The sequence below is a fragment of the Acomys russatus genome, chromosome X (genome assembly GCF_903995435.1).
Source record: "Acomys russatus chromosome X, mAcoRus1.1, whole genome shotgun sequence".
NCBI classification, from domain to species: domain Eukaryota; kingdom Metazoa; phylum Chordata; class Mammalia; order Rodentia; family Muridae; genus Acomys; species Acomys russatus.
Window position 1 is genome coordinate 77,240,730 of NC_067169.1, and position 25,962 is coordinate 77,266,691.

At 42.6% G+C, this 25,962-nt stretch overlaps 3 protein-coding genes across 4 annotated transcripts in view; 1 reads left to right on the forward strand and 2 right to left on the reverse strand.

The window, feature by feature from the left end:
- The window catches only part of Btk (Bruton tyrosine kinase), a 44,136-nt gene extending 40,994 nt beyond the window's left edge, over window positions 1–3,142 (reverse strand). Inside the window, exon 1 of the mRNA XM_051141314.1 lies at window positions 2,999–3,142. The gene's annotated coding sequence lies outside the window, so the exon portion shown is untranslated. The remainder of the gene's footprint in view (window positions 1–2,998) is intronic.
- A 5,610-nt stretch (window positions 3,143–8,752) lies between these two features.
- Rpl36a (ribosomal protein L36a) lies at window positions 8,753–11,527 on the forward strand. The gene is given in 5 exon segments (XM_051141244.1): window positions 8,753–8,863; window positions 9,202–9,307; window positions 9,640–9,707; window positions 10,637–10,759; window positions 11,485–11,527. Coding segments are annotated over 5 exon segments (429 nt in total). The 3' UTR covers window positions 11,506–11,527.
- A 1,721-nt stretch (window positions 11,528–13,248) lies between these two features.
- On the reverse strand, window positions 13,249–25,871 carry Gla (galactosidase alpha). Of its 2 annotated transcripts, XM_051140861.1 has the most exons (7): window positions 25,591–25,866; window positions 20,196–20,370; window positions 18,725–18,902; window positions 17,452–17,543; window positions 15,857–16,018; window positions 14,441–14,638; window positions 13,249–13,634 (listed from the first exon to the last, which is right to left on the reverse strand). In XM_051140861.1, the coding sequence occupies exons 1-7, from the start codon at window positions 25,782–25,784 to the stop codon at window positions 13,374–13,376; spliced, it is 1,260 nt and encodes a 419-aa protein (XP_050996818.1). In that variant the 5' UTR covers window positions 25,785–25,866; the 3' UTR covers window positions 13,249–13,373. The 2 variants fall into 2 exon arrangements, with proteins under 2 accessions (XP_050996818.1, XP_050996819.1); XM_051140862.1 differs by lacking the exon at window positions 14,441–14,638 and having other exon boundaries at window positions 25,591–25,871.
- Between the last annotated feature and the right edge of the window lie 91 nt (window positions 25,872–25,962).

Genomic DNA, 25,962 nt, shown 5'->3' on the forward strand with positions numbered 1-25,962 from the left:
AGAGAGAGAGAGAGAGATCACATACATACCTCAAACACAGACACACACACCATATACATACTGACATACAAACTCAGATACTTATTCATGGACATCATGCACACATGCAGACATGCACATAGACAGACACACACACACACACACACACACACACACACACACACACACACTCCATGTACCATGCACACATAGACATACACACAGATACAAACAGGCACACACATACCACACACAATGCATAAAGAAATGTGAAGAATTGTGTGGGCATTTTGTGTTTCGATACATATTGCTAAAATACTCTCCAGAAATAGTGTACCAGTTTCTGCTCCTCTACATCTTCATTTTCACTTCACTTAGAGTCATTTTTCCTCTCTGGTTTTATTCTACACTAACTTTTTCATGAAGGCACTTTATTTTAACCCCACATGTCTAAAGGTCAATTCCTCCTAACGCTCTAAAATTTCTTTAGAAGTGTGAGGCTTTATTTTTATTTTGGTGAGGGTTGGTAGTGAGAAAAGCTGAGGTTCAAATAACCAGTATAACCCAAAGTTTGGGCATGTTGTGGCTTATTTGAAGAGGGCTTTCAAAGAGTAGGGAGTGGTGAGAAATGCCTATTATTATTAAACATTCCGGGTTTCTAACGTTCTCAGATCATGGTCAGTTACTGCATATGAACCTCCATAACAAACTGAAAGTTACACGTGGCCCAATGTTGCAGGCTCCTCAGACGCGTGTTCCCCTCCCCCTCCCCGATGGCTTCATGCATAACCAAGCAGGTTTGGAGTACAAAAAGTCTTAAGTCTCCTCGATAACAACAACTACTTCCTCCTCCCCCTCCTCCTTCACCCCTCTCCACCCACTCCTCCTCCTTCTTGAAACAAGGTCTTGCTCTGTAGTTCAAGTTAGTCTGAAACTCTGGGTGGCTGTCCTGCCTCAGCCTCCTGATGCTGGGATTACAAGTATGTGCCACCAAATGCAGCTCTTCTTTAACTGTTGCTTGTGCTTGCCCTATTACCCTCCGAATTCTAGCCATCCTTTATGTTCAGGGGTTAGCAGTGAGGCCTCAGCATTGCTGAGGGGAAAGTAGAGACACCAATACAGATGACTTTGGGTTTCAGAAGACATGCCCCCCCCCCTTACATCTAAGTGACTTCCTGCCATGGCTCCAGATCGCTGAGAAGAAACTCTATAGGGAATTTGTTCAGATGGAAACAACAAATCATAGTGACTGTTTAAATTGGACCAAAACCCTACAAGTAAATGGACTGTTACACTAGTTCTCCCCCAAAAGTCCTTTGCAAAGACTCTAAACAGAGTATCAACACTCACATAAGTAACAGGAATCTGGGGTTTTTTGTTGTTGTTGTTGTTGTTGGTTTTGTTGGTTTGGTTTGTTTTTTTCACAATCAAATAGATTAAAAGGCCTGAATAAAAAAGAAGGCGGGCCAGGTATGGCAATGTTCCCATGTAATCCCAGCATGCAGGTGAGTAAGGTAGAGGGATCACAAGTGTGAGAAAAGTCTAGGCTATATAGCCTTGGCTAGGTAGGCAAGACCTTATTTCTAAATAAAAAGATAAATAAATAAATAGAATAGAATAGAATGGATAAGGCAAGCCTTAAAGGATACTGTGTAGGTGTAATACTTTACTTAGGTTTCTATGCGAATTTGCATTTTGTGGTTTATTTCAAATAATGGAGAAAGACAATATAGTACACTTGCTTCAGAAGTGTGGCACACAAAATGAGGGAAGGAGCAGAACTAAAACATATAGCCAACATCGAAAAAGACAACCTCTGAGGTGCGCGGGGTGTTCCCCCACCCTCATGCCGCATCCCCCCACACACATCCCCCCCCTCACCCTCAGCCTCTGGACAGCTGCTGCTCTGCCTCTGGAAATGCGATGCATAGGATCACCCTTCCAGCCTTGAGAGCCAGATACGATTCCATTTGGAGGCCTGGTGGCTCCTTCCAGAAGAGCAGCTGGACCTGAGCAAAAAGTCTAAATTTCACACTCTTTGCCCTTAAGCCAACCATCTAGGGCAATGGCAGGGCTCAAGTGGAACAAAACATGAAGTCCTGGCAATAACCTTCCAGAGCAAAGTAAAGAGCAGGTGGGGAGAGGGTAAGAAAAAAAGAGCCTGAGGAGAAAGTGGCAAGACAAATTTGACCAATTTAAAGGCTATTAAGTGCTGATTCTGGATCCGAGGATGCTGACCAGGAAAGGCAGAGTAAGGGGGGGGGGGGAAGGAAATGAGAGGAGAAATAACAAAGCCAAGAAAAAAAGGCACATGGTAGGCAATGGTAAGAGGGAAAAACCTTCCCGAGACCTCAGGCGTTGGCCACACTGTCTTGGCTGAGGTGGAGGCTGCTTTCTGCTGACTCTGTCTCTTACCCACTATTACCACGAGGCTGCTACAGTCTCTACACAATCCTTCCCATAAGCCAGCTCTCATCCTGGGAATATTCAGCCTGTTGCAGGCCAAGACAAGTTGCCTCTACCCTCTGTAGCCCAGACCTTTCCTCAGTGAACACCGCCTTTTAAGACACATGAGCTATTTTAGTTTTTGCAGATTAAGCGGCCCCTTAGAAATCCTTCTTCTAAGGGTCTCAGTGACACAAGCATACATTTTGTGTCTTCAAACAGTATTTGGGGAAAATGGCTTGCTTGTGCTGTACTGCTGCTACAGTGTTTCTTTCCCACCGAGAGCTACAAAGCTCCCTTTCCGAAGTTTGCTACCTTCAGATGGTCACCCTCAGACCATTCTTTCCTGTTCCTATAGCCACCCCACCCCACTCGCCATAATCAGAAGACCTTTATATTCCTCTCCATCATTGGAAGGGAATGCCAGGACTTTCTGATGGCGACACTCCCACTCTCCACCAGCCTCCTCCACCAGCAGATATTTGGAAGCAGCCATGTTTCCTGTCTGGTCTTTAAGTGTTCCAAGAGAAGTAGCTATGGCTGCTGCCCAGCCTCTGCCTCACCCGAGACCCACCTCAGTTATGACTTAATGCAGGCCACTTCCCAGATGTAATGAGATGCCAGGACTTGGAAGGTGAGACTGGATCTCTGAAGACACTGGCCCTGGAGACATATTCTTACAGTCCAGAGAGGAAGGACAGTCTGAGCAAACCCCACCCTTTCACAGCCACTCAGTTCCCTTTTTTTGTTTCCTGACTTAAACCAATGCCTTTTTTTCTTCTTCTTCTTCTTAGCAATATGGTATCTGGTTCCGTGCTGCTGTCCCTATTCCACTCCACCCCCCCAACTCTCTCCACCCCTCATTTGCCTGGGACCTCTTACCATTAGAATTGCTCTTACCATTATTGGGGTGGCTGAGTGGCCCTAAGATGATGGGGCTGTCACGAACAAACAGGTCATCAGACTACCCTTCATGGGGGTAAAGGAATGACATACCTAAAAGACTGTGGGGGATGATCAGCACGAGAAGAAGAGAGATGCCCAAGCTGGCAAGACACAGAGCAATGCGGGTGTCTTTGTGGTCTCCTGTTCCCGCAGGAGGGAGACCCAGAATCACACAGTTCAACGTGAAAGATGAAGAAGGCTCACTCAGAGACCCTGAAATACACAGCCTGCCAGAGGTAGAGACAAGACTTCCCCTGCTGAGTCATTTTCTAAGAAAGCATTTTTTTTTCTACAGATAAATATGCCTGAATGTAAGCCCACACAAAGACTTGTGCCCTTCTCCATTTTGTCTGTCTGTCTCTCTCTCTCATTCTCTCTCTCTCTCTCTCTCTCTCTCTCTCTCTCTCTCTCTCTCTCTCTGTGTGTGTGTGTGTGTGTGTGTGTGTGTGTGTGTGTGTGTGTGTGTTCTTTTATGGATATTCTTCCTTTAAGATTCAGCCTTATGAGCTGAGCCTGATGGAACACTCACAATCCCATCTACCTGGGTGATGGGGGCAGGATGATCACATGTTCTTCTATGGACAACATAGAAGATTCTGTCTTTTTTTTTTTCTCTCAAAGATAAACTAGTTATAATGTTTTCTTTGATCCTTTCATGCAGTAAACAAGACTAGCTGTGTTCTTTGAAGTCTCAGTGTCCCATCAGCAGGTCCCTAGTTTATGTCCCAGCTTCCATCTTCTCCCCAAGGACTCTCTAAAGAAATGTAGATAATATCTGCCACATGATGGTGACAGAGCCCCTGGTGACTGATTTCATTGTCCATCTTCTCTCACAGGGCAGTTTCATATTGCCTTACAGAGATATTATACCCTAATACAGAAACATATCACTGATGTAAAAAATTGGTCAGAATTTTGAAAGCAGCAGGACTTTTAAAAATATTTCTTTGTTTTTAACATATACATGTATATTGTTGCACATAAACAAAACAAACTACATACCACAGGAAGAACTACAAAACAATCAGGAATTATATAAAAGTTACATTCATAGTGATTTGGCTATTTGTATTTGGCAAACTTGAAGTAAACATCTTTCCTATCTTGGTGTGTCTACAATTCTGAATGAAAATCAGTATCTATCATGTCTCATCTCTATCAACTTAAAGCATCTATCTTGATCTAAAAACATCTTAACCCCTCACCAACTAAGCTTAATTGTAAGATTAAACTATATTCAACCCCATCAGAGACTTGAGAAGGAGTAAAATTAATTACCTACATAGACAGGAAGTGCAGGTTAGCATCTTCCAAATGAAAAAATGACAGAGACAGTTTACTGCCTGAACAGTTATCCAAAACTCTAACATTGAATCATCATCTTCAGCCTTCTGGCCCAATATATCTGACAGACATATTTATGAGGCAGGAACTATTGAGGACTTGCTTACCCTATCTTGTCAGAGTTTGGCTGTCAACTCTGTCTGCATCCAAGCTAGCAGCAGGACTTTTTAAAAGCACTTGTAGAATGGCAGATTGGTAAACCCTTATTGTTGGTATAGATGGATGAACACCAAGAGTTGTGTGGCTCTCCCCACTTTATTGACGAATTATATCCTTTCCTTAGTCATGTGCAGTAGTTGTTCCAGTCACCAATGGAGTGACCACAGACATTCATTATCTTCTCCCCTTTTCTTCAGTCAGATGCTCCATCATTTCTAAAGGTCCATTGAGCTGGGAATTAGGATATAATATGAGCCCTGTGGGACATTAGACAGGGAGGCAAAGGGGAAAGGCAGAATAAAGCTAGGAACTTCTTCACCCCTTGCCCACAGCCACTCACTGAGCACACCCATTCACACCATCAGGACTATCCCCAAATATTTCGAACAAATAACCTAGTGTAAACTCAAATTATTGCTGGTGGACGGACCCTGGAAATGGGTCAGCAGGAAAAAACACTTGCTGTCAAGCCTGATGACTTGTGTTCAATACCCATGAAAGGAGAGAAGTGATTCCCATTGGTGTTTTTTCTGACCTCCACACTCATGTTGTGGGATGCACACATGCATACACTTAAATACAGTATAATATAGGGTTCTGTTCTTGGTGCTGTCCGTAGTAAACAGTTTTGTGGAAGATGAGAAAGTAGCCCTGTTAATGTGTGAATAGTGAATGGTTGTGTCCTCTCGATCATAAAATCAGGGCAATTAATATTCAAAACAGCCTTCATCATTTGGCTTAAGAAGTCAAGCAGCGCTGGAGAGATGGCTCAGAAGTTAAGAGCACTTACTGCTCTTCCAGAGATCCCAAGTTCAATTCCCAGCAACCACGTAGTGGCTTACAACTACCTATAAAGTGATCTGATGCTCTCTTCTGGCCTGTAGGCATACATGCAGGCGGAACACTGTATACATAATAAAAATAAACAAAACATTTTTTTAAAATGTCAAACTCAGCAATGTATTTTCCAGGGTGAAGAATGATGTCTCACAATTGGGCTTCAACTTTGAAGTTCAAATATCTCCAGGTGGAAGTAAGGTGGGTGGCTATAAAAAACAAACAAAACAAAAACAAAAACAAACAAACAAACAAAAGAAATGGCAAGTCAGAAACATACATGGCTGAGGGAAAAGTCAATATGACATTGGGCTTTTTCCTAGAGGTAAAAATTCTGGGGAAAAGTGAATCTCTTACACACTGTGCAAAGCTAAACTGTACCCTGAGTCCTGTCTTAAGTCATGAGTGTTTCATTTTAGGGGAAATTACTGAGCACAGACATGTAGAAAACAGAAAAATATTGCTAAACAAATTTTAAACTATAAGACGAATAACTTCTGCGGATCTAAAATGCAACATGGAGACTGTATTACTACTCTATTGCTTACTTGAAATTGGATAAGAGAGAAGACTTAAGTGCCTTTACCCCCCCCACACACACACAAAACTATGGATGGTGGTGATGTGTTAATTTGACTGTGGCAATTTATACACAAGATGAATATATATCATAATATATACCTTAAACCTGCAATTTTGTCAATTAAACATTATAAAATAAAAAATATCTCCCAACTACATCACATTGGAAGTGATAAGAATCAAATTTGACTAGATGAAGGGGACTAATTATCTTCATATCTCCAGATTACTTACATGTAAAACAAAAACAAACACTTTAGAAACTCCCTAAAGGGTCAGGCATGGTGGCACACACCTTTAATCCCAGCACTCGGGAGGCAGAGGCAGGTGGATCACTGTGAGTTTGAGGCCAGCCTGGTCTACAAAGCGAGTCTAGGACAGCCAAGGCTACACAGAGGGACCTTGTCTTGAAAAACAAGCAAAAAAAAAAAAAAAAAAAAACCCAAACAAACAAAACAAAACAAAAACAAAAAGAAAGAAAGAAAGAAAAAAAAAAAAACCCTCCCGAGCTGGGCATGGTGGCACACGCCTGTGATCCCAGCACTCAGGGAGGCAGAGACAGGCAGATCTCTGAGTTTGAGGCCAGCCAGGTCTACAAAGTGAGTCCAGGACAGCCAGGATTATAAGAGAAACCCGCTCTCAAAACAAAATAAAATAAAACAAGAACAAAAAACCAAACCAAACCAAACTAAAACCTCCCTAAAGGCCAGTGAGGCTTTTTTTTTTTTTTTTTTTTTTTTTTTTTTGAAGATTTATTTATGTGAGGGCTATATGTGCACATACACCTACATGCCAGAAGAGGGCATCAGATCACATTACAGATGTCTGTGAGCCACCATTTGGTTTCTGGGAATTGAACTCAGGACCTCTAGAAGAGCAGCCAGTGCTCTTAACCACTGAGCCATCTCTCCACAGCTGACAATGGTGTTATCCTTATCTTAAGGCCAGGAGACCATGCAACAAAACTGGGTGAACAAAGTCAGCATGTTTCTGGAGCATCACACAAGCGGGATACTCTAAAGTCTCCCAACATTAGCTCCGAGGCCACTGCTGCCTCCTCCTGCATGCTAGCCCAGTTGTCTATCCTGCAGGCCCCTCTTTTTCCCCGTGTAATGTACTGGATAAGGGTAGACCTATGTAGTACAAAAGGGCCTAAGATCAAACTCCAACTTCGAAAATAACCATGCCTGTGACTTTGGATAAGGGAATTTAATGCCTCATGTGCCTCACCTCCTCCTCATTTGGTGAGTACAAGCAACAGCAAATAGCTTCTAAGGCTGACAGGATTCAAAGAAGGAGGTATAAGCCAGGCGTGGTGGCACCCACCACTCAAGAGGAGGATCAGAAATTCACAGCCAGATTCAGCTCATAGCTGAGTTTAAGGCTAACCTGGGATTAGTGAGGCCCTCTTTGCTACAAAGACAGGCCATAATAGTATTATGTTATAGTAAAAGGAAACTGGGTTCTGGAGTCATGATACCTAGGGTATGCATTTGAATATACTACTATTGACAGGACAGATTGTTTCACATGCCCCTGGAATATAGCATGGGGGTTCTGAATACACTACTATTGGCACTGGACAAACAGTTTTACATGCCAGTGGAAAATGCCACTCGTTTCCTCGCCTGGAAAATGGAAGTAGTATTACCGGCTTCCTCCTACAATTACTCTGAGGATCTATTTTAAAACTTATGCTCCTTTCTTTGCTGGACTCCCTTGAAATTCATACATGCCTGCTGCCTTGTATTCGGGGAAGTGAAGTCCTAAAGTATATTTTCTTTGTTGGCCCAACTATTTCCGAACCAAATCAGCCAATTTGCCTCTCAGCTAAATGGTGCTGCTTTTCTCAGGGAGGCAGAGGCAGGAGGATCGCTGTGAGTTTGAGGCCAGCCTGGTCTACAAAGTGAGTCTAGGACAGCCAAGGCTGCACAGAGAAGAAACCTTGTCTCAAAAAACAAACAAACAAACAAACAAACCCCCCCCCAAAAAAAACTCAAAATGACAAAAAACAAAACAAAACAAAAAAAGTGCTGCTTTTATACCGTATCCTGCTCCTACAACACATGTGTGAAACAGAATAGACACAAACAAGCATGTGGGCCCATTGATCACATGAGAAACGAACTGAAACAATTGGCTCCATTTCAGAGCTTCCTGTGCCACACTTTGCTGTGAAAAGTCCCAGTTTCCTTGAAGTGGAAAAAGAGTGTTATGCTGAGAAAGAGGACCCTTTCACTTGATCCTAGTCCCTGCTCTGCTCCAACACCGGACCTTAGATTCTGGGAAGAGAATTGCTTTCTTCACGTGAACTATTAAATTGCAAAGTCCTCCAAAAGCGATGAAGTACTAGCCTAGTGCAGGGCGGGAGGAAGCGCAGGAGAGAGCTGCGGGACCTTAGGCGGAGCCGCTGAGACAAACCAGCCAGCCAGCTGAGGGCGCTGCAGGGTCCTTAGACTCTATGGTCGCTGTTTCCCACGCCTCTGAGGAAGTCCACACAGGCACCTCCTATAAACTTCCGTTGCTGGCCTGCCTTCTTTCTTTCTGAGCCGATAACGCTCCTGCCAGCATGGTATGATTTGGGGGGTTTGATAGAATCCACCTTAATCCTTGCACCTGAAGTGGACCGCCCCGTCCCAGCATGCATCCAGGCTCCGGCTTGATCTTGATGTACACAAAAAAACCAGTATAGCCGAGAGCGACACTGAGGAAACCGAGTTATGGGTGGAGGAATTGGAGTGATGAGGTGATTTAGCTTTGGGTTTGATGGCGCGGGTAACTGCAGCATCTTTTAGAGCACGTGGTCATTGCATGTTAGTGGGTACTTGTAGAATTAATCAGCTTTACTTGGATCCAGCCGGGCCATTGTGGTCTGGTAACTGCACATTCTAACAACTTTATTTTTGCCAGGTGAATGTTCCTAAGACCCGCCGGACATTTTGCAAGAAATGTGGCAAGCACCAGCCCCACAAAGTGACACAGTACAAGAAGGGCAAAGATTCTTTATATGCTCAGGGTAAGCTGCTCGGATGTAATTTGGATGTGGTTGTGTGGCGGGATGGGGAGTTGGTGGGACAAAGAGTAGAGCCTCTTAAGTAAGGCTGTCTGGTCTGGAATAAACAATCCTGGTGCCTCAGCCTCTCAAGGGTTGGGTTTTTACCTAGTCCTTGCCACGCCAGACTCAATACTTTGTTTTTGATGTGATGGGAAATGTATTACATGTCCAGGTATCCCCACCTCCAATTTATTAATGCAGGGTGGCTCAAGTTTTAAACCTACAAATTTTCCTTGTGCCTATTTTGACTGTAAGATCTGTAGTGTACCATAACGAGTAACTTTGTTTTCCAGGAAAGCGTCGTTATGACAGGAAACAGAGTGGCTATGGTGGGCAGACTAAGCCTATTTTCCGCAAAAAGGTTGGTGTCTGGTAATTGATATGTTTCTTGCTTATCGTAGTAGTATTTGTCTTCCCTTACCTACAAGCACTGTTCCTCCTCTGCCAGCCTGGTTGTAGAAACTACTAAATGACTTCATCTGGGGGCTGGAAAAGGCTTGGGTCTAGGGTGAATGGGAATACTTGTTTAGATGTCCAGCCATCTTGTTTGGAAGATAGATACGTTTCAGCTTGCAAACTGCAAAATAGCAACGAAACTCTGGCTAAAATACTGGGTTTAACTTGATAGTGGGGAGTGAGTGTAATCTCACTGTCCAGAAAAATGTACGTTCAACTTTGGGCTAATTGAAGTGGATGTTTTGTTTTGTTCGAAACAGGGTTTCTCTGTGTAGACCTGCCTGTCCTGGTCTCACTCTGTAGACCAGGCTGGCCTTGAACTCAGAGATCTACCTGCCTCTGCCTCCCAAGGGCTGGGATTAATGGTGTGTACCACCATGGCCCGCCTAATTAAAGCTTTAAGAATTTTTTAAAATCCCAGCACTCATCTCTGAGTTCGAGGTCATCCTGGTCTACAGAATGAGTTCCAGGGCTAAGCAGAAACCTTGTCTCGAAAGAAAGAAAAGAGCATTGATTAGTGGTGGTAGGTCTTGCAATCTTAAGCTAATTTAATGAGCTCCAAAAGTTGTATTTCCTAGTTGCATGCATTTTGCTGGCTTTTATTTGAATAAACCACTAAAGTAGCCTAAAAGGCTACCAATTTTAAGTAGCCGTTTTTTTTTTTTTTTTACAATTATAAACCCAAGCTGGCCTCATACAGGTGGGTTGCACAACGTACAGCTTCAGTTTTGTTACTGTTGAGTTTTCTTATAAGATTATTGACTTTTTTCTTAGGTAAATAAAGATCATGGCAAAATGTACTTTTGTAAAGGATTTGATTCATTTCTTTTCTAGGCTAAAACTACAAAGAAGATTGTGCTGAGACTGGAGTGTGTTGAGCCCAACTGCAGATCTAAGAGGATGCTGGCTATTAAGAGATGCAAGCATTTTGAACTGGGAGGGGATAAGAAGAGAAAGGTACCCTCCTTGGTTTTTTGTTAGTTTAGTTTGGTTTTTTGAGTAGTGTTTTTCTGTGTAGCCCTGGCTGTCCTCAGACTCTGAGATCTGTCTGCCTCTGGAGTGCTGAGTACCCTCCTTTCTAATGTATACAGCTTTATAGAAGTATAGCTTATAGAGGTAACTATTTCAGGATTACTTGCTGTGCCATAGCGCACCCTCAAAGATAATTGTCCACAGCTGAAGATACAAGTAACGCATCCCTGTCGGAAGTGCTTGGGACCAGTAGTGGTTTTTGGTTTGTTTTGTTTTTAGGTTTTGTTGGGGGTCTTGTCAGATTTGAATTTTGCATGTGCTTTATTAGTTGAGAAATGCAAAAATTTTAACAGCAGTATATCTAAAGAAATGGCTTCGACATTTCAGTGTATAGATTTTGTTGTAATTCGGCAAGGAAGAGACAGCATGGTTTTCTTCCAAAATGTGCAGACCCGAGAGGCATGGCAGGTACCGAACTACTAAGCGGAGGCATGCCCAGCTGCTTATGTAAAGGTTCCTTAAGAACTACAAAAGCACTCCCAGCCAGCATTGAGGAGGCAGAGGCAGGTGGACCACTGTGAGTTGGAGGCCAGCCTGGTCTACAAAGCAAGTCCAGGCAGCCAGGGCTATTATTAATTACACAGAGAAGTCCTGTCTCGAGGAGGGGGGGAAAACCACCAAAACACTTTGTTTTTCTCTTTTGTTTTCAGGGCCAAGTGATCCAGTTCTAAGGTGATGTTATGAAGACAATAAGTCATGAGCTTTGACTCACTTCATTTCATTGCCGTTGGTCTTTTGGGAAGGAATAAAGAAAGCGTTCAAGAAATTCACTGAAAGTTTGTGGTTGATGACTACTTTGGATTGAACCCTGTTGAGTGGTTTGAAATGTGACTTGTCATTGGGATCCTACTTGGTGTTTTAAATCCATGGGTTACTAGTTATCATAAAATCCTAAGGTCAGGAACACATCTGAAGTGATTATAAAATTTACCTTTGTTAATAAGGAGATTTGGCTTTGTTCTTTGGACAGCCACTCCATTCGATACACATTACTGGTTTTAGATTTGTGTCCCTTTAAACATACATCCTGACTTAGCTACACAGCTTTTAGGTGAATTTTTTACTGTGAAGCGCCCTCCCAGTAAATTGAGCACCGTCCAGGGTTTCTGTAGAAACCTGCACCAAGCTGGCCTCTAAGTTACAGCCATCTTCCTTCCAGGTCTGGGATTAAAGTGCCTGTTCCAAGTCACACCTTTCCCCTCTTACATTTAGCTGGTGCTTCACCTTTTGTATATCAGCAGTAAAGCTAGTGTCTACAAATAGTAATCAGAGATCATCTCAATAGGGTGAAGCAGTGAGCCCCCCCCCCCATACCCATGGAGGACGAGATCCCCTGGGACTAGAATTGGCAGTTGTCACCCTCCATGTGGGTGCTGGGAATTAACCTGGGTCCTCAGGAAGAATAAGCACTGCCCTTAAGTTCTCAATTATCTCTAGTCCATGTCTAGGTTTAGCTGTTTTTGAGGTTTGAGGGGGGGCACATTTAACACATATGCAAAACAGGTCAGAAACAAAGGTTCCCGTGTCAAATCCAGGTCATAGGCTTTTCCTGAGAACTCTCTGCCCCCTTTAGTAGTTCAGGCAGGCGTTTTTTGCACTATTTTGTGCACATTCGGAATGTCAGAGGCACATAATTTTGCTTGTGGATTTGGGGTTTGGCTTTTCGGAGATTTCTGTTACATAGCCTGGGCTGGTCTCCTTGGCAGTCCTGCTTGCTTCAGCTTTCTGCCAGCTGTGATTATGGATATGCACAACCTCTTTGGTGAGAAGAGTAGTTGAAAATGGAATGGCAAAGGGACAGTTTTGAAACCTTGCCTACAAGTTTGTCCTTATAGGTTAGAATGTACAAATGTGCTTGAAATAAGCCCATCACCCTTTATAAAAGTAAATGCATCCGCCTTAACTGTAGGTGACAACTGAGGCATCGGAATCCAAGTTCTTCCCTTCTAGCCCTTTTGTTTGCTTTAGGCAGGCTCACTTTGTAGTACTGGGATGGAAGCCCTGCCACCACATCTGAACCCACCACCTGAGGAAAATGATTTCATTTTCCTTTGCACTAGATTAAGCAATGAGGTACTCCATGTGCAGCTGTCTCAGTGACTAGAGCAGTTTTTTAAAAGAGGTCTCAGGATCAGTTCCAGAGGGTCCCGTGCCCTCTCCGACTTCCTGGGCACCAGACATGCATGGGGAACACAACAGATTTAGATTTATGTGTTTTGAATGTTTTGCATAGATAGGCAAGACATAAGTCTACAAGTTTTTTGTTTTTGTTATTTAATTGTGGCTTTATAGAGTCTAATGGGTAAACACCTGGCTCAGGGTTATGAGGTGAAAATGAACCTGAGTCATCTGTTGACAGTGCCTGGCACAGGAGTACCCACTTACTCTCAAAAGCCTTTCCAAAAATTTGAGAAATAACTTTAAAGGGCTATGACTTCTGAATACTTTATTTAAAAGAAACAAGAAAAGGGAAGGAAGGAGTTCTGGTCCTTAGCAAAACTGGGCACTTGTAGATCTCTGCCTTTAGATATAGTGTAGTTTATCTTTCTAGCCGAAGCAAAACAGTGCTTGAGGGATTTATTCGCATTTTAAAGGTCAAAGTCCATTCGTAGAAGCCTAACTGTGTTTTCACTGGGAGGAGCTGTGTGATGATGCAGCCAGGGTTGCAGGCTACTCCTTGACCCAGAGAGGAAAGCTGGATGGTGTAGAAACGAGGCCCACCAATTTCCTGCAGGTTTCTCACAGCCACTGCCCAGGCTAAGTTTGAGAGTGGTCGCTCCCAAACCTCAATGAAGTTTTCCTGAAAAGCCAAGAAAAGAAGTTAGAGCATGTGGTAACCTCGTTACTGGCCGTATTTTTCAGAACTAGCATGTACTCGGAGGAAGAACTAAAAAAGCCAGTCGTATATTTTAGAAATTAAAAAGTAATGTCTAGCTGGATGTGGTAGCACACGCCTTTAATCCCAGCACTCGGATGCAGAGGCTGCTCTGAGTTCCAGGCCAGCCTGGTCTAGGGAGGGAGTCCAGGATAGTCAGGGCTAAACAAGAAACACTGTCTTGAAAAACAAAAAGATCTCATCCACCAACGTTCATAAAGTTCTAGGAAAGTCTCTAAATGTCGTAACATTGCCTTTTGGCTTCTGCAGTTACTCTTCTGGCTAACTTCTTGTTAACTAAACTATGTCCACCCAGAAAGGCTCAGGGCCACACTGGGATCCTGAACACCCAGTGTAATGACCTGCCAGCTAATACTGAGATTAAAGGTGTGCACCACCACACCCATAAAAGAATTTCTATGTAGTCACACCTTAAGCTTTATTGTGGTGGCTTAACCCTGTGTCCGAGTGGCCTTCTCTGTTGGACACCCCACAACCACCCTAGTTTACAGAGTTAGTTCTAGGACAGCCAGGACTACATCAGAGAAATCCTGTCTTGAAAAAAAATAAGCTGGGTATGGTGACAAAGAACCCTTAATGCCAGCACTCGGGAGGCAGAGGCAGGTGGATTGCTGAGTTTGAGGACAGCCAGGGCTATTACACAGAGAAACCCTCTCTCGAAAAACAAAAAACAAAAAAAACAAACAAAAAAGCACAAATCATATTGTTACCTTTCTAAAACAGTAGCCCTGCTTGCCCAAGGGGTCCTGGTTGATGGCAATTACATCCTTGTTTTGAAGGAGGGCTTTGGCTTGAGAGCTGATTTGTCGGAGATCATTGGACATGAGTAGAGGAGCTGCCATGACAGCCCAGAGGGCCATCTGTGTTACCTGCTGGTCCCAACTGAGGCCAAAGTTGCCAATCACTAACTAGGATAAAGAGTGAAATAAATCAGATGAAAGAGTGGGTTGCTGTTGTTTGTTGGGGACACATAGGTCCTTGTACTCATTGAGAAGCATTAAGGAAATTAAAATCTGGAATGTAAAACACAGGGGCCTCTTTTCAGTGGAAGATATAAAATACCAGGGTTCATGCCACAAAGGCTGGATCTGGATTTTGTTGACACCTTGGTGACCGTTTTGCTAGCTTTAGAGGCAGACTTCACCCAAATTCCCCAGAATTATTAGCCCAGACTTCCCTTTCTAGACCATTAACCATCCCTGGGGGAGAGGTCACATGCACTTTATGGCCTACTGACCTCTATACTATTGGTCACAGTCCACATTGGTTCTAGACCTTTTAGCTGTGGAACCCACTCTAATGGTCACATGTACTGTGTAAAAGAGTTTTTTTTTTTCCTTCGAGGCAGGGTTTCTCCTGTAGTCCTGGCTGTTCTGAACTCACTTTGTAGACCTGACTAGCCTCAAACTCAGAGATCCACCTGCCTCTGCCTCCAACACTGAGATTAAAGGCGTGTACCACCACACCCATAAAAGAATTTCTATTTTATTGTGCCCCTGGAATTGGCCTTTTCCCAAATCCTACTATGCTTTAAACATGCTGACAATGAACCACCTGGCATTAGACTCCCCAAACTCTGATCCAGGTTGACAAAATCTGTACTGGGTTTTTATTCTTATCCCTTTCTGGGGTTCACTTCCCTGCCTAGATACCTGCAGGGACCCCTCAGAAGTTTTTCTCTTCTTTAAAGAGATAAGGTTTCACTGTGTAGTCCAGGCACTACACAGTGAATATAGAGCAACTTTCTTGTCTCAGCCTCTGGAATGCTAAGACTCCAAGCAACTGTACAGTGAGCGAAACCATTTTCTACAGCACACTATGATCTAAGTACTAAAGGAAGGCCTCTCCCCAGGGCTGGGTGTGTAGCTCTGTGCTAGAAACTTTTTTTGAGACAGGGTTTCTCTGAGTAGCCTTGGCTGTCCTAGACTCACTTTGTAGACCAGGTTGGCCTTGAACTCAGAGATCTGTCTGCCTCTGCCTCCTATTTGTTGTAATTAAATACATGTGCCACCATGCCCAGTGGTGCTATAAACCTTGCTTAGCTTGTACTAGGCCTTGGTTGCAGATCTAGACACCAACATACAAAAAGGCACCAGCTCTTCTATGTGGAAGGCTCAAGTCCTTACCATGTCTGGGTCATTCCAACCCCCGGGTCCAGCAACTTCAACCAGCTCCTTCTGGTTAGCTGTTGTCCAGGCCAAGATATTCTTTATGCTTTCCCAGGAATCATAAACATCATCAAAATTTCTCCAGTGATTGCAGTAATACTGGATATCTGTGTAATTGGGCTGTAAAAAGATAGAATTCTTTAATCTTAATTTTCCTGTGAGATGCTGACAAGCCAGGTAAAGTAGGCACTGAGAGCCTCTATAGTCTACAGCTCCAAAGTCTCCCATAACAAAGCCTGATCATCTTTTAGAGTTCTAGATGTAAAGGCATTTCATTGGAAGGAGCTCATTTTATAAGTAGGCCATATATAAGTACCTGTGTAAAGAGACTGGCTCAGAAGCTAAGAGCACTATTTGCTCTTCTGGAGCTCCTGAGTTCAATTCCCAGCAACCAGATGGTGGCTCACAGCCATCTATAATGAGATCTGGTGCCCTCTTCTGGCAGGTAGGCACACATGCAGGCAGATATTGTATACATAATATAAATAAATCTTAAAAAAAAAGTACTGTTTATGCTGGACATGCACTGAGCTGTGGTATCTAAGTACTGGCTTTATGAAAGATCTTTGGTTTTATTGTAATCTGTAGATTTTCTTAAAATGGGTATACTGCTGTTTTTGCAATAAAATAATTACAACAATCAAAATGATAAAAATAAGGAACATGATAAAATCTGAATGAAACATGTAATTTGCGGAATGACTCAGTTTGTAGAGATGTGTGGGTGTGACACCCAAGGTCTAAAATGCTGAGGAAAAAGTTAGATTAAAGACCTATCCTCTTGGGTTTCCATTCTAGTGGGAAGATAGACACACCAATGGACAAGTAAAGCTAAGTTCTTATGGAGAAACCAAACAGTTCATGATGAGAGACTGGCTGGGCAGAAGGCTATTTTATTATTATTTTATTTTTGCATTTTGCAGGGTTTCTCTGTGTAAACTTGGCTGTCCTGGACGTGCTTTGTAGACCAAGATGGCTTCTAACTCACAGTGATCTGCCTGCCTCTGCCTCCCTGTGACCCAGTACTATCCATGCACAATGAATATAAGCCAGTGGGGGTAAATATGGGATTTGATGGACAGAAAGGAAAAAAGTATGGTGAGGAAAAGAGGTGTTGGAGGATAGAGGAAGGCAAGCGTCAGGTTGATGGAGTTTGATTTTATTCCAACTGCAATGGAAAGGCAATTACAGTCTAAGGGATGGATGGGATGCCCCTGACATTTCTCAGACAGTCCTGCTGCTGCTTGGAAAGAGTGGGGGTAGGCAAGGGAGCCTCTAGAGGTAGAGGGAGCAGGCTGGGTGAGATAAGAGTGGCCTGGGAGGCCAGTGTGGGTGTGGTGATGACAGGAAGTTAGTGAATTCAAGATAGGTTTTGGGGCGAATGCTGGCAGGGTTGTTGGTGAGCAGGATATGAACAGTGAAATAAAAGGAACAATCAAAGGTGGTATCCTAGGCGGTGGAAGCTTCGACTATAGTTACAAGTAGTGGGGATGGCGAGAAGTGCTCTGTTATACTCAAGTCCTGAAATTGAGAGTTTGGGCTCACTAGCTCACCTTATGAAAGGGTCTCAAATAAAGAGGCCACTCACAGGAGTACACAATGCTTCTGCCCGTCCTGTTCAAGGCCAAGGACATGTACTTATAACCTGCGAGAGGAAAACAACAGGTAAAATAAGGGAAAGAAGGGAATTTCCAGCTAGTGCTGTATATGCGAAGAGGCTACTTAGAAAGCCCGTGCTTATATTTTAAACTAGTCACAGGTACAGGTTGCTCTCTGCTTAAATTGTGACTGCTGGATTGCTCTGAAGAGGTGGTACAGAGATGATGCATATACGGAGGAAAGGCAGGGTAAGATGCTTTTTTTAATCTATGGCATTCTGGACTCTCACAAACTCTGTCAGATCTAGTTATAACTACTAATTATCATTTATTCTGAGTCCTTGAATCAGAAGTGCACAGTATATGCCATGTGCCACAGTAAACATGTATGAACTCCACAGAGCTGAATAGATGATTGACATCGTTCTTTGCCTGGGCAGTGGTGTTTAATCCCAGCACTCAGAAGGCAGAGGCAGGCAGAGCTCTCTGAGTTCAAGGCCAGCCTGGACTAGAGATCAAGTTCCAGGACAGCTCAGGCTACATAGAAAAAGAAAGGAAAAAGAGAGAGAAGAGATTAGGTCTTTGGAGCCTCAGCTTCCCTATGGCCTCAAGTTCTTGTCTCTGGCTAGATCTTTCAGTTGATGTTAACCAAAAGACTGAGAAGTTATTATGGTTAAATCTCTTGGGCTGTTTGAGATGGCTTGCTGCCAAGCCTGAGGACCTGAGTTTGATTCCTGGAACTAATATGGTTGGAAAAGGAGAGCCAATTCCTGCAAGTTGTCTTCAGAATTTTTTTTTTTTTTTGAAACAGGGTTTCTCTGTGTAGCCTTGGCTGTCCTGGATTCGCTTTGTAGACCAGGCTGGTCTTGAACTCACAGACTGCCTGTCTCTGCCTCCCTGGGATTAAGGGCATGCACTACCACTCCCAGCTGTCTTCTGACTTCTTAACAGGCAGGACAGCACATACACCCCTACACATACACAGCGATACACATACACATATTTTATTGTTGCTTTTTCGAGACAGGGCTTCTCTGTGTAGACTTAGCTGTCCCAGACTCACTTTGTAGACCAGGCTGGTCTTGAACTCACAGGGAGTTCATGAACTACTGCCTCCCTGAGTACTTGGATTACAGGCATGCACCACCAAGCCTGGCTCATAAATCATTTTTAATTTGTTGATTTTAATGTAATATTTAAAACATAATTTAAAAAAACAGAAACATACCATCTGCCAAGGATGTCACACTGTCACAGTGACAACCATCAAATTTTAGCAGATCTACACCCCAGTCAGCAAATGTCTGGGCATCAGTGTCATAGTGTCCAAAACTCCCAGGGAAACCTGCACAGGTTTTATTCCCAACATCTGCATAAATCCCTAGCTTCAGTCCTTTGCTGTGGACCTGAAATGAGAAGAAGATGGGCCACAACAGAAGGTTAATCAGGAAGCAATAAAAGCGGGAGACACTAAGGCTACGAGCTGATTGACATGTGCTTCTCAGGGTCTTGGGCCTTCGTTCCTTAAAGCACTGTAATTTTCTAGCTGAGTTTGTTGGAAGCAGAAAACAAATCATCTAATCTGCTAAAACAGTTCTAACTATACATATGAACTGTAGCACAGAAGTGATGAAAAAGCTATGACGACTTTAATATTCCTCATGGGATGCTAAACAGTTTCGCTATCGTGATAGCTTTATCTTGAGAAAGGCTGAGTACATTTCAGTTAAGCCTCTCTGACTCCCCTCCTGTTTTTGCCTTCCTGGTTTCCATCTGGATGAGCTTACTTACAGCAAAGAACTGTGCTAAAGTATACCATCCTCTGACCTTGATGTCTCCTTTCAACAGCTTGCCATCTACTGAACTCTCAGGATTTGCTCATTGGTTGTAGATTCTTACTTGTTCATCTGATTTGGAACTTTACATTTCTCCCTACAGTATTGAATAAAATCTGCTTAGTTGCCTTTAGCTAGTATCAGGCCTCATTTATTTTCAATAGTCTCCAGAATATTTGCTTTCATCTTTTACAATTAAGTACATATAGTATAACGATTAAGTATATAGTATAACTTATAGTAGTTATATTATATATACTATACAAAAACTATATATTTAATTGTATAACTATATACATACTATATATACACATAGTATATAGTGTGTGTATATATCATATATATACTAGTATATATAACTATATACTTAATAGTATAGTACAACTGTGATAGCCTTTCCTGCTGATATGGAGATACAAGCACACACAATATAACCACATTTCTCCTTTTCTCCTAGAGGATTCAGTTGTTTCAGCAAAAGAAAAAAATATGTTTCAAGGTAGGCCCCAAGAGCTATTGCAAAATGTGAACAACCTGGTGTGATAGTTCATTCCACGTGGAAAGCATCATGATTTATTTTTCAGATAACAGAAACCATTCCATTTTCTTTTTTTTTTTTTTTTTTTTTTTTTTTTGGTTTTTCGAGACAGGGTTTCTCTGTGTAGCCTTGGCCATCCTGGACTCACTTTGTAGACCAGGCTGGCCTCGAACTCACAGCGATCCGCCTGCCTCTGCCTCCCGAGTGCTGGGATTAAAGGCATGCGCCACCACGCCGGGCTAACCATTCCATTTTCAAAGTATCATGTGGCCTGTTTCTCAATAAGCTTTCCTAAAGCCATAAAAAACAACCAGCTCTAAACTCACATAATTAGCTAGGTGTTGGATCCCACTAGGAAAGCGCTGGGGATCTGCCTGAAGTCGGCCCTTTGAATCCCTTTCGGGAGCCATCCAACAGTCATCTATGCAGAGGTATTCATAACCTGCATCCTTCCAGCCATCAGAGACCATGAGCTCTGCCATCTGCATGAACAGCTGCTCACTGAAAAAGAAATTTGAACAGTCATTCCAGTTCATTAGATGAATGCTACTCACATAAGGTAAAATTAAATTATCATTCCTCTCCTTTCCCTCCCCTCCCACTAGCTCTGACCCAGAACTCACAGAAGGGGTAGGGCCCTCAGTTCCAGCCCTAACCACAGAACAAAAACTCTAAATAACTAAAAGGGAAAAGTTATTGCAACTAAGAAGCCGTGATGACACAAGCTTATAATCCCAACTATTAGCAATCTGAAGCAGAGTCTGCAGGTTCAAGGGCCGTCTGGCCTACACACAACCAGGGAAATCTAAACAGGGTAAGAAGTGGTATAATAAACAGCTTCTTCTGGTGTCAGCTTGACCTATGTAGAGAAAATAATCTCATTCACCATAGTAACAGAAAAAAAAAAAACAGAAAAGGCTAGACATCTAGAGACGAATACATTTATCAACCATAAGTTAGAACTGCCATGCTCCAGCCAGGCATGGTGGTGAACGCCTTTAATCCCAGCACTTGGGAGGCAGAGGCAGGCGGATTGCTGTGAGTTCGAGACCAGCATGGTCTACAAAGTGATTCCAGGACAGCCAAGGCTACACAGAGAGAGACTCTGTCTTGAAAAACCAACCCCCCCAAAACAAACAAAAACAACAAGAACAAAAAAACAAATTCCCATGTTCCTCAATGACTTGAATAAATGGAGAAGGAGAAAACTCTTGGATCAGGAAACTTTGAACAAATTCCCAAAAGACTTTTGAAGGAATTTGGCAAAAGACTTGAAGAGCTTATCTAAAAGATGAAATGCTTGAGATCTGTCAGCCTCTGCCTATAGAATTAAAGGAGGCAGACACCAGGCCTGGCTCACAATCACCTTATAAAAACCCAAGCTGCACTTAAGGCCAGCCTGGTCTACAAAGTGAGTCCAGGACAGACAAGGCTACACAGAGAAACCCTGTCTCAAAAAAAACCCCCCAAAATAAATAAATAAATAAATAACCCAAGCTCACCTTACCCCTGGAATGTTATTTCAGTCAAATCAACTCTTTGTTTCCTATTTGCAAATTTACTCTGCACCAAAATAAAATGTGATTTGACTTTTGTCTTAACTTTATAATTTCTTGGCATAAGACTCCAAAACTACAAATAATGAAAAAAAATGATATGTCACATTATATGTATTTTAAAACAATTCATAGTCAAGAACTACCTGTATTTTCAATAGATGCTAGACCCTAACCAAATGGAATAAAAGAAAAACAGATGATGCAGTTAAAAAGAGTAATTGTGTAAAAGGCAATCCATGGAAGAAACAGTACAAGGAGCTGGTTTAAAGTAGAGAAGACCTGTAGCTCAAGGGTGGAGTATTTCCTAACAGGTTAAATCCTGGGTTCAAGCCCTACAGTGGCAGAATAATACTTCATAACACAAAGCAGATTGGCAAAAGTTTTTTTAAAATGACAAAATTGGGGCCAGAGAGAAGGCTCAGCAGTTAAGAGCACTGTCTGCTCTTCCAGAGGATCTGAGTTCAATTCCCAGCAACCACATGGTGGCTCACAACCATCTGTACTGGGACACCCTCTTCTGACCTGCAGGTGTACAGGCAAACAGAGCACCCATCTATATAAATAATCTTTTCAAATAAATAAATAATAAATGAATGAATAAATCTTTAAAAAAAAAAAAAAAAGACTGACAAAGGCTGGAGAGATGGCTCAGAGGTTAAGAGCACTGACTGCTCTTCCAGAGGTCCTGAGTTCAATTCCCAGCAACCACATGGTGACTCCCGACCATCAATAATGAAATCTTCTGGTATGCACTGTGTACATAATAAACAAACAAATAAATAAATCTTTTAAAAAATGAATGACAAATTCAGGGTTGGCAACTTTGTTGGGAAGTAAGCAAGATTACGCACTGTTGTTGTGCACATATATCTGACAACTCTTGGTAAATGGCAGTTTGATATATCAACATGAGCATACTTTTGCACCCTATGATTAATGTTCTAAGAATGAAGCCTGGCCTGATGTGGTGGCTCATGATAGTGATCTCAGCATGTGGGATCTGAGGCACTAGACTAGCCAGGCCTATAGAGTGACACCTTTCTCATTAAAAAAAGGCCAGGGATGTTGGCACAGGCCTTCAATCCCAGCACTCAGGAGGTAGAGGCAGGTGGTCTACAAAGTGAGTCCATGACAGCCAGGGCTGTTACCCGGAGAAACCCTGTCTTGAAGAACAAAACAAACAAATAAAAATTAAAGAAAAAAAAAAAAAGAAATCATGCAAGAACAGGATGCACATAAATTGAAGAATCCTATTAGCTATTAATGGAGTACTGTGTTTTTGTTTTGAACCTGTAGACTTTTTTTTTTTTTTATCTTTTTTGTTTGTTGTCTTTTTTTAGTCCATAAAGGTGGGTCTCCTCTCAGGAATTTTTTTTTCTTTTTTTCTTTTTTTGAGTTGCATAATTTATTTATTTATTTATTTACATTTTTTTTATTAATTTATTCTTGTTACATCTCAATGTTTATCCCATCCCTTGTGTCCTCCCATTTTTCCCCCCCCCCATTTTCCCATTATTCCCCTCCCCTACGACTTTCCTGAGGGGGATTACCTCCCCCTGTATATTCTCATAGGGTATCAAGTCTCTTCTTGGCTACCTGCTGTCCTTCCTCTGAGTGCCACCAGGTCTCCCCCTCCAAGGGACATGGTCAAATGTGAGGCACCAGAGTACGTGAGAAAGTCATATCACACTCTCCACTCAACTGTGGAGAATATTCTGACCGTTGGCTAGATCTGGGAAGGGGTTTAAAGTTTACCTCCTGTATTGTCCTTGGCTGGTGCCTTAGTTTGAGCGGGACCCCTGGGCCCAAATCTGCCTATCATATTGTTCTACTTGTAGAGTTCTAGGACCCTCTGTATCCTTTTATTTTGCTATTCTCCCATGCGTCTTTCATTTAGAGTCCCAATAGGATGCCCTCCCCTGTGTCCCAGTTTCCTGGTAAGTGAAGGCTTTCATGGGACATGCCCCTTGGGCTAGTATGCAGATATAAGTAAGTATATACCATTTGATTCTTTCTGCTTCTGGGTTAACTCACTCATTATGATCATTTCTAGCTCAATCCATTTATCCACAAATTTCGGGAATTCCTTGTTTTTAATAGCTGAGTAGTATTCCATAGTGTATATGTACCACAGTTTCTTTATCCACTCTTCTACTGAGGGACACTTAGGCTGTTTCCATGTTCTGGCTATTATGAATAAGGCTGCTATGAACATGGTTGAGCAAATTTTCTTGTTGTGTGCTGGAGCATCTTCTGGGTATATTCCAAGGAGTGGAATAGCTGGGTCTTGAGGTGGGGAGAGAGGAACACTCCTTCATTGCTGGTGGGAATGCAAACTAGTACAGCCACTTTGGAAATCTATCTGGTGCTATCTCAGAAAAACAGGAATTTTTTTTAAATTGATGTTTCATTAGAAACACAATCGTTAGCTGGAATTTTTGGTCTGTTTTTTGAATTTTGGACCCTGGGCTTTTTTTTTTAAGTCTTTAACAATGTTTATTTTAGTGGGGTATTGGTGGTTGTTTTAAGCAGCACAGCTGGAGGCAAGACCCGCCCAAATTGTCTTTACCTGGGATGTTTACAATACTTTCCAATCCTTTCATACACCATCCCCCAACAGAGTACTGCACAAATGATAGCATATACAGATATTTCTTTCTTTTTCTTCTCCTTCTCCTCCTTCTTTTTCGTTTTTCTTTTTTCTTTAGTTTTTCTAGATAGGGTTTCTCTGTGTAGTCCTGACTGTCCTGGACTCTCTTTGTAGACCAGGCTGACCTTGAAATCACAGAGCTCCACCTGCCTCTGCCTCCCTGAGTGCTGGGATTAAAGGCGTGCACCACCACGCCCAACAGTACTTTGTTCTTAATATTTTCTAGATCATAGATTCTTTTAAGAATTTTAAGAGGCTGGGTATGGTGGCCCACACCTTTAATTCTGGCGGTGCCTGGTCCAGTAGAGAGTGAGTTCTAGGACAGCCAAGGCATAGAGAAACCTTATCTGAAAAAAACAAAAACAAACAAACAAAAAACAAAACAAAAATGAAGAAAGGAAAACATCTCTAGAAAAATGCCCATAAAACTGTAAACATTCGATTCATTTTCCTATCCATGCCAGGAAAGAGACATCTGTTTTATTTGCTGAATTGAGAGGATCAGGGCATGAATGGTTGGGGTTTTTTTGTTTTTTATTTTTGAGACAGGGTTTCTCTGTGTTAGCCTTGGCTGTCCTGGACTCGCTTTGTAGACCAGGCTGGCCTCGAACTCCCAGCGATCCGCCTGCCTTTGCCTCCCGAGTGCTGGGATTAAAGGCGTGCGCCACCACGCCCGGTTTGGTTGGGTTTTTTAAAATGGGTTTGTTTAACTGAAAGTTCATTTGTGAGAATGAACACATTTTGCAGCTCTTTTTGAGACAAGGTCTCAAAGCTGTCCTTGAACTCAAGGGATCTGCTCATCTCTGCTTCTGGAGTGCTGGGATTAAAGTCCGGCACCACCATGCCCAGCAGTTTTCCAGATTTTTCTGTGTCAGCTCCCTGAATTAAAAAGGACATTTCTCTTAGTTTGCATACCAGGATTGTGAGCTTCAACCTGGTCTCAACTCTCACCTTTGATGTTAAAGTTCCTTCAGGTCAGCCTTTCCAGCCTGATGCCACACTCAAGGGAAAGGGGTTGAGGGGTACCTCAGCTATCCCATGTTTTTCCTAAGTTTCCCTTCAATACAGCCAAAGAATCAATGATCCAAAAAGAAAAAACAAATGACATTGGTCTTAGTCATCCTCCTACCCATTCCTACTGTACATATGGCCGGCTCAAGGCTAGCACTAAACAAGGGCAGAGTACAGACAAGCCATATGATAAATGAAAAACTCCCAGGTCGGAGAGATGGAGTGGGAATGAAACACTGGCTACTAGCTATCTCCCATCTCAGCATAGTTCACATTGATAGTAGTTCAGGGGCAGTCCACATACCGGAAGGGTTATAAAAATGATTAATTAATATCATTAATTATATAATTAATTATATAAAAACACAAAATTGCTGGGGATTTTTTTAAAAAGCAGCAATAGTAGAGGAACTACACCTCCAGCTCAACCGCTCCCATTCCATCTACCAAATACACCCACACAAACACACGGAAAGAGAAAGGACCACACAGTGTCTCTACCTGATGCAGGCATCCGGCTCTTCTTGGCAGTCAAGGTTGCACATGAAACGTTCCCAGTGCAGCCAGCCCATAGTAGGAGTCCGCGCCAAGCCATTGTCCAATGCTCTGGCCCCAAGAATGCTCCAGAAAACAAACGGCAGGGAGCGAAGCACAAGTTCACAGATCAGCCCCAGATCTCCGCTCAGATGCTTCATATCACATCAATTCTTTAGCTCCCTTTCCTGTGGCTAACCTTAGCTGTTACTTTTACTCTTACAGCGAACCAATCCAGGATGGACTATTTACTGACATCATCGTTTCTCTGGCAACAGGACAGTTATCACCAGAGGTGGACCAGTGAGAAATCACGTAAGATATACATCAACCAATCAT